Genomic DNA, 7914 nt, shown 5'->3' with positions numbered 1-7914 from the left:
CCCATCCCCATCCCCATCCCCATCCCCACCACTCCATGACTTCCAGCTCCTCACCAAGGTAGATGAGCATGTTCTCCATGGACATCTGCTTCTTCACCACCAGGTAGCTCTCTGTGCCCAGGCCATGGACAATGGGCAGGACCTTCTCCGAGTAGTGCAAGGGACGTTCTGTGGGACAGGGGGACAGGCAGGGCTCAGGGAGCACCCTGGGGACTGTCACCCACCAAGGGAGGGTCACACAGGTGTCCCCAGGGCTCTGCCAAGATCTTGCTGGTCTCCTGAGCAGAACTCCCACACATCACCATTGTCTTTTAACTGGCGTCCCCAAATTGTCCCCTAGGGAGGTGACCTTTTGTCCTGTGGTCCCCTGGGGAGGTGACCTTGGGCCGTGGTCCCCTGAGGAGGTGACCTTGGGCTGTGGTCCCCTGAGGAGGTGACTTTTGTTCTCTGGGGAGGTGACTTTTGTCCTGTGGTCCCCTGAGGAGGTGACCTTGGGCCGTGGTCCCCTGAGGAGGTGACTTTTGTCCTCTGGGGAGGTGACTTTTGGCCCATAGTCCCCTGCAGAGGTGGCTTTTTGACTCGTGGTCCCCTGGAGAGGTGACTTTTGTCCTCTGGGAAGGTGACTCTGAGGAGGTGACTTTTGTTCTCTGGGGAGGTGACTTTTGTCCTGTGGTCCCCTGAGGAGGTGACCTTGGGCCGTGGTCCCCTGAGGAGGTGACTTTTGTCCTCTGGGGAGGTGACTTTTGGCCCATAGTCCCCTGCAGAGGTGGCTTTTTGACTCGTGGTCCCCTGGAGAGGTGACTTTTGTCCTCTGGGAAGGTGACTTTTGGCCCATGGCCCATGGGGAGGTGACTTTTGACTTGTGGTCCCCTGGGGAAGTGACTTTTGTCCTCTGGGGAGGTAACTCTTGTCCTGTGGTCCCCTGAGGAGGTGACCTTTGTCCCATGGTCCCCTGGGGAGCTGCCTTTTGGCCTGTGGTCCCCTGGGGAGATGACTTGTCCTCTGGGGAGATGACTTTTGGCCCATAGTCCCCTGCAGAGGTGGCTTTTGACTCGTGGTCTCCTGGGGAGGTGACTCTTGCCCTGTGGTCCCCTTGGGAGGTGACATTTGTCCCGGTGGCTTTTGTCCCCTGAGGAGGTGACTTTTGTCCCCTGGGGAGGTGACCTTGTCCCGTGGTCCCCTGAGGAGGTGACTTTTGTTCTCTGGGGAGGAGACTTTTGGCCCGTGATCCATGGGCAGCGGTGGCCCACAGGGACTGGAAGGTGACACAGGAACAAGTGCCACCAGATCCCATGATGGAGAAACACGCGTGTTTTGGGCAGGAGCTTCCAGTGGTGCTCAGCATCCTGCTGGTGTCCCTGCCTGGCATGGCCCTGGGCACCAGGAGCTTGGGGACCATCAAGGAGAACCATGGGCTCATCCTGCTCACACCAAGCTCTCGCTTGTTGCTGCCTACGGGCACCCCAGGGATGATCCCACCAGGTTTCAAAGGCACTTGACACCCTCTGGGTCCTGGTCCAAACCACCAGCCCACCCACAGCACTTGGCCATGTGCAACCTGGATGTGGTGAGCAAAGCCATGGTGCTGCAGATGGACTCCTCCCCACGCCTGGAGCCCATCCTGGCATTGCTTCACGGTGTGGTCCCCATGGGAGACTTCTTGTTCCCGTCCATATCTCCATCTCCATCCCTATCTCCAGCCCCATCCCATTCTCTGTCTCCATCTCCATCCCCATCCCAATCCCCATCTCCATCATCTCTATCTCCATCCCCTTCCCTATCTCCATGTCCATCCTCATCTCCATTGTCATCTCCATCTCATCCCTATCTTTATCCCCATCCCCATCCCTATCTTCATCCTCATCTCCATCTCCATCTTCATCTCCATCTCCATTGCCATCTCCATTCCCATCCCCATCTCCATCCCCATCCCTGTCTCCACCCCCATTCCCATCTTCATCCCCATCCCCATCCCCATCTCCATCTCCATCTCCATCTCCATCTCCATCTCCATCCCCATCCCCATCCCATTCTCCATCCCCATCCCCATCTCCATCTTGATCCCCATCCCCATCCCTATCTCTATCTCCATCACCATCTCTATCCTCATTCTCATCTCCATCCACAACCCCATCCCTGTCCCCATCTCCATCTCCATCTCCATCCCATTCTCCATCTCCATCCCCATCCCATCCCATCCCATCCCATCCCATCCCATCTCCATCTCCATCTCCATCTCCATCTCCATCTCCATCCCTGTCTCCACCCCCATTCCCATCTTCATCCCCATCTCCATTCCTATCCCCACCTCCATCCTCTCCCCCATCCCCATTCCCACCACCCTGATGCCCCAGCACCAACCTGCCTCCTCCCTCTCGTTCACTTCGAAGCAGCTCCAATAGTCCTTCTCCTTCATGATGATTTTCCTCCTGTCCAGGATCTCCAAGGTGAGCTCCTCAGCTGTCATGGTGGCCGGGATCTGGAAGGGATGGAGGGAAGGGACAGGTCTCCATCAGCCAGTGTCCGAGGTCATGCCAGCTCAGAGCATCTCCCCGTGCCACCACAGAGCTTTGGCCATACAACAGGAGGTCCCTGTCCCCTCTGTGCCCTCCCTCCTCCTCCACCCCACCGCTCACCTTGACGTGCTGCTCTGTCTCTGTCTTCTTCTCCTCCAGGTAGACAGTGCAGATGAAGTCCCCAGCTTGCTGGAGGGCAACAGGAAAGGACTTCAATCTGTGACCTCCCACGTGTTGGCCAAATCCCACCACCCAGTGTGGACACCCCCTGCCTGGGGCATCTCCAGGAGATGAGGTCCCCATGCAAAGGAGGTTCCCCAAGAAAGTCCCCATGTCCAGGACCCACCTGTGTCCCACTGGACGCTGCCTCCCGCATCTTCATGATGGCCATGATCTCATCCTGCTGCTTCTTCATCTCTTGGTCATTGACCTGCCAAGGAAGAAGAGCCCAGGGAGCCATCAGGGTTGACCAGACCACCCTTAAGTTTCCATGCAGAAGCAGACATGGGTCTCCAGAGGAATCTTCTCTCTTGCCCAGTGGTGCCAACACCTCCAGGCTTGAGGATCTTCAGGGTTTGCAGGGAGATGGACCCTCATCTCACACCCTCCCATCATCTCCAAAGCCAGGAGATATCTGCAGACAGAGCAGATCCAGCTTCCTCCTCCTTCCACCTCCCCATCCCTTGGGGATGTCCAGACATTGGTCTGATCCAGAGCAGCTCCAGAGCTGAGGGTGGGGATGAACCTACATTAAAGATCTTCACGTAGTGAGTGATGAGGTCCTCCACCACACGTCCTGCCTTGTAGTCCTTCCCATCCTTGGGCCCAAAGACGATGGCCAAGTTGTGTGTGTTCATCTGGTTCTCCCCAGAGAAGAGTTGGACCCTGTGAAGAACCCTGGTATGATTCCTGCCCTGGAGATCCCCCACCCCAGGACCCACCTCAGCCTTGCCAAGGTTACCGAAAGAGGTGGTTGATGAGAGTCTTCAGCGTGGCCCGGTTCACCGTGGGGAGGGTGGCCAGGAGCCGCCGGTACTCGCCAACCTTCTCCTCCTCATCCTCCAGCGCTGTGAGAGGGCCACGAGGGAGAGGATGAGCATGTGGAGGAGGATGAAGGTGAGATGAAGATTCATGGCTTCAACATTCCCCTCTCCAGACTTCACCTTGGACCTTCCTGTCTCACCATGGGGCTGGAACATTCCAGCTCCAAGGGACCAGAGCATCTCAGAATGATGGAGCTGGATCATCTCAACTCCATGGGGCTCAAGCATCCCAGCTCTGTGAGGTTGGAGCACCCCAACTCCATGGGACCAGAGCATCCCAGCTCCATGGGGTGGGAGCACCCCAGCACTGGAGCATCCCAGCTCCATGGGGCTGGAGCATCTCAGAGTTGGAGCATCCCAGAGAACCAGAGAACCCCAGTTCCATGGGGCTGGAGCACCCAGAGGCTGGATCATCCCAGTTTCGTGGTGCTGGTTCACCCCATTTCTGTGGGGTTGGAGCATCTCAGGTCCATAGGACCAGAGCACCACAGCTCCATGGGGCTGGAGTATCCAGAGGTTGGATCACCCCAGTTCCATGGGGCTGGATCACCCCATCTCTGTGGGGTTGGAGCATCTCAGGTCCATGGGACTAGAGAACCCCAGTTCCATGGGGCTGGAGCATCTAGAAGCTGGATCACCCCAGTTCTATGGTGCTGGATCACCCCAGCTCTGTGGGGTTGGAGCATCTCAGGTCCATGGGACTAGAGAACCCCAGTTCCATGGGGCTGGAGCATCTAGAAGCTGGATCACCCCAGTTCTATGGTGCTGGATCACCCCAGCTCTGTGGGGTTGGAGCATCTCAGGTCCATGGGACTAGAGAACCCCAGTTCCATGGGGCTGGAGCATCTAGAAGCTGGATCACCCCAGTTCTATGGTGCTGGATCACCCCAGCTCTGTGGGGTTGGAGCATCTCAGGTCCATGGGACTAGAGAACCCCAGTTCCATGGGGCTGGAGCATCTAGAAGCTGGATCACCCCAGTTCTATGGTGCTGGATCACCCCAGCTCTGTGGGGTTGGAGCATCTCAGGTCCATGGGACTAGAGAACCCCAGTTCCATGGGGCTGGAGCATCTAGAAGCTGGATCACCCCAGTTCTATGGTGCTGGATCACCCCAGCTCTGTGGGGTTGGAGCATCTCAGGTCCATGGGACTAGAGAACCCCAGTTCCATGGGGCTGGAGCATCTAGAAGCTGGATCACCCCAGTTCTATGGTGCTGGATCACCCCAGCTCTGTGGGGTTGGAGCATCTCAGGTCCATGGGACTAGAGAACCCCAGTTCCATGGGGCTGGAGCATCTAGAAGCTGGATCACCCCAGTTCTATGGTGCTGGATCACCCCAGCTCTGTGGGGTTGGAGCATCTCAGGTCCATGGGACTAGAGAACCCCAGTTCCATGGGGCTGGAGCATCTAGAAGCTGGATCACCCCAGTTCTATGGTGCTGGATCACCCCAGCTCTGTGGGGTTGGAGCATCTCAGGTCCATGGGACTAGAGAACCCCAGTTCCATGGGGCTGGAGCATCCAGAGGTTGGATCACCTCAGCTCCATGGTGCTGGATCACCCCAGTTCCATGGTGCTGGATCACCCCAGCTCTGTGGGGCTGAAGCATCTCAGGTCCATAGGACCAGATCACCCCAGCCCCATGGGGCTGGAGCATCTAGAAGCTGGATCACCCCAGTTCTATGGTGCTGGATCACCCCAGGTCTGTGGGGCTGGAGCATCTCAGGTCCATAGGACCAGAGCACCACAGCTCCATGCCCAGCTCTGTGGGGCTGGATCACCCAGAGGCTGGATCACCCCAGCTCTGTGGGGCTGGGTCACTCCAGCTGCAGAGCACGTGGCTGGCAGCTGTTTCTCCGCTGGCTTTGTCCCTTCCCGATATTCCAGGCCCAGATCCAGAAGGGAAGGGTGGGGTTGGTGGGTCTGGCTCTCTGCCCTACCTCAGCCCCCACCATTCCAGAGCTGGACAGGGTCAGAGTGAGCACCCACCCACCCACTCCCCACCCACCAAGACACATGGGATCCCACCACATAACCCAGCCGAGAAGACAACAGTGGCTGCAGCAGCTCCAGGGACCCCAACACCAGCCCCCCAGGACTCACCCGTGGCCTGTAACCAGTCCTGACCCCACTGCTGGGTGAAGAGCCCATCTCCAAGGTCACGGAAGAAGCGTTTGAGGGTGTTGGCAACATCATCCACCTGGTGTTCACCCTCCTTCAGCCGAACACTGCGGGCGTCCCGCCGCAGCATCTCCAGCAGGTTGGTGGTCTTGGAGTTCTGCCCACTCTTGCGGTAGATACCTTCAGATGTCAGGCCTGGGAAGGAGGGGGGAGAACCAGTGGGGATGAGACCTCCTCCATGGGGGGACAATCACCCCTCCTGACCCCCCAACTCATCCCATCCAACACCGGTGTTGGGGGATCGTGGTGTTTCCCACCACGCAGATGTTGTCGCGACCACCAAAGAGCCATGAGTTGGAGCCAAAGTTCTGCTCCAGCCAAAATCCTCCCACGAAGCTAGAGCAGATGCTCCAGGAAGGATGAAAACACATGTCATGAGCACATCAGGTCTCAAACCACCATCTCTACCAGCATCCGGTGGTGGGTGACGGCACCTACCACACTGGGTGATGTAATCGATGCAACGATCCACCAACAATGGGACATCCAACTCAGTCAACTGCTGTTCTGACAAGGTGTCCCCAGAGCTGCTTGAAGCCTTCTGGATGGCCTGGACCCAGCCCAGGAAATCCAACTTCCTCTCCCCTTGGATGTACAACGTTCTGCTGGCAAACTCAGCATCAGCGAGGCTGGAGAACCCCAACTCCATGAAGCTCCATGGGGCTTCATGAAGTCAGAGCACTCCCAGATCATAGGGATGGACCATCCCACCTCCATGGGGCTTCATGAGGTCAGAGCACTCCCAGATCATGGGCATGGACCATCCCACCTCCATGGGGCTTCATGAGGTCAGAGCACTCCCAGATCATGGGCATGGACCATCCCACCTCCATGGGGCTTCATGAGGTCAGAGCACTCCCAGATCATGGGCATGGACCATCCCACCTCCATGGGGCTTCATGAGGTCAGAGCACTCCCAGATCATGGGCATGGACCATCCCACCTCCATGGAACCAGAGCATTCCCAACCATGGATGGGACCACCAGGAACACCAGTACTGGGGTCTTGTGGATGGTCCCAACTCCCTTTCTGGGGGTCTCCAGTTGCCATGGGGAGGGTGAAGACACCCCAGGAAGAAGGGGGGATTGGGGAGGGTGGGATATTTTGCTGGTGGGATCTAACCCCCCTTCACCCCCTCTGCTCTTACCTCCGTCTCTCCACCAACACCAGCACCTCGTTGTCTCCCTGGATGGCTGGAAGGGACAGAGATCTGTCACCCATGGGAATATGGGGGTCACCTGGTGCCCACCCAAGCCCCATGTGCCATGTGGTGGGGGGGGCTGTGCCAATGTGTCCAACCCAAATGGGACAAAGAACTTTCCAAGGATGGAGAAGAGGATGGAGAGGAGGAAGAGCAGTTGCATCCCACCCAGTGGAAGGATCCCAAGCTCCATCAGAGCAACATCTCCCCAGAACCACCTTGGTTGGGTGCAACCCAACTGCTCTGGGCAGGATTTGGGGGACAGTTCATTGTCCAAGTGGAGACCGGTGGTGAGTGGCATCTCCCCAGGGTTGGTGTTGGGACTGGAGCTGTTTAACAGCTTCATCAATGAGATCAAACCTCATGGAATTCAACAAGGCCAAGGGCAAGGTCCTGCACTTGGGTTGGGGCAACACCAACCACAAATCCAGGCTGGGTGGAGAATGGCTGGAGAGCAGCTCTGAGGAGAAGGACTTGGGGTGCTGGGGGACGAGAAGCTCAACATGAGCTTCTCAAGGCCAGGTTGGATGAGGCTTTGAGCAACCTGGTCTAGTGGAAGGTGTCCCTGCTGCTGGCAGGGGGGTTGGGGCTGGATGAGCTTTAAGGTCCCTTCCAACCCAAGCACAAGTCCTGTCAGTCCATGACCCTGTCCCCAAGCTCACAGAGCTCCTGCAGCTTGCGCAGCTGGAGAGGTTCCTGCCTCTCACTGTCCTGGAAGCAGCCGTGGAGCTCGGAGCCGGCCAGGGCGAACCAGCCCTCCTTGGAGTGCTCCAGGTTGAGGCCACCCTTGTAGTGCAGCCGCCCGACCCGCTCGAAATCCAGAGCCAGGAGCTCCTCAGCGCGGGGATGGACGAAGGACTGAACCAGGGAGATGAGGGACCTGTCAGTGCTGCAGTGGCTGGATCCCTCTGGTAGCCATGGTCACCCCATCCCATCCCATCCCCGTCCCCATCCCATCCCCATCCCATCCCATCC

General features: G+C 57.9%; 1 protein-coding gene across 1 annotated transcript; it reads right to left on the bottom strand.

The window, feature by feature from the left end:
- Positions 1–54: 54 nt before the first annotated feature.
- LOC104526173 (arf-GAP with Rho-GAP domain, ANK repeat and PH domain-containing protein 1) lies at positions 55–7819 on the bottom strand (the record flags this gene model as incomplete). Its single annotated transcript, XM_010169553.2, has 10 exons — positions 55–168; positions 2362–2479; positions 2637–2705; positions 2863–2946; positions 3266–3401; positions 3478–3583; positions 5660–5872; positions 6176–6339; positions 6886–6931; positions 7602–7819. Coding segments are annotated over 10 exons (1268 nt in total), but the record flags the coding sequence as incomplete, so codon positions are not given.
- Between the last annotated feature and the right edge of the window lie 95 nt (positions 7820–7914).

The sequence above is a fragment of the Antrostomus carolinensis genome, unplaced genomic scaffold (assembly GCF_000700745.2).
Source record: "Antrostomus carolinensis isolate BGI_N321 unplaced genomic scaffold, ASM70074v2 scaffold29136, whole genome shotgun sequence".
NCBI lineage: Eukaryota > Metazoa > Chordata > Aves > Caprimulgiformes > Caprimulgidae > Antrostomus > Antrostomus carolinensis.
This window is presented reverse-complemented; position numbering and strand designations above follow the sequence as displayed.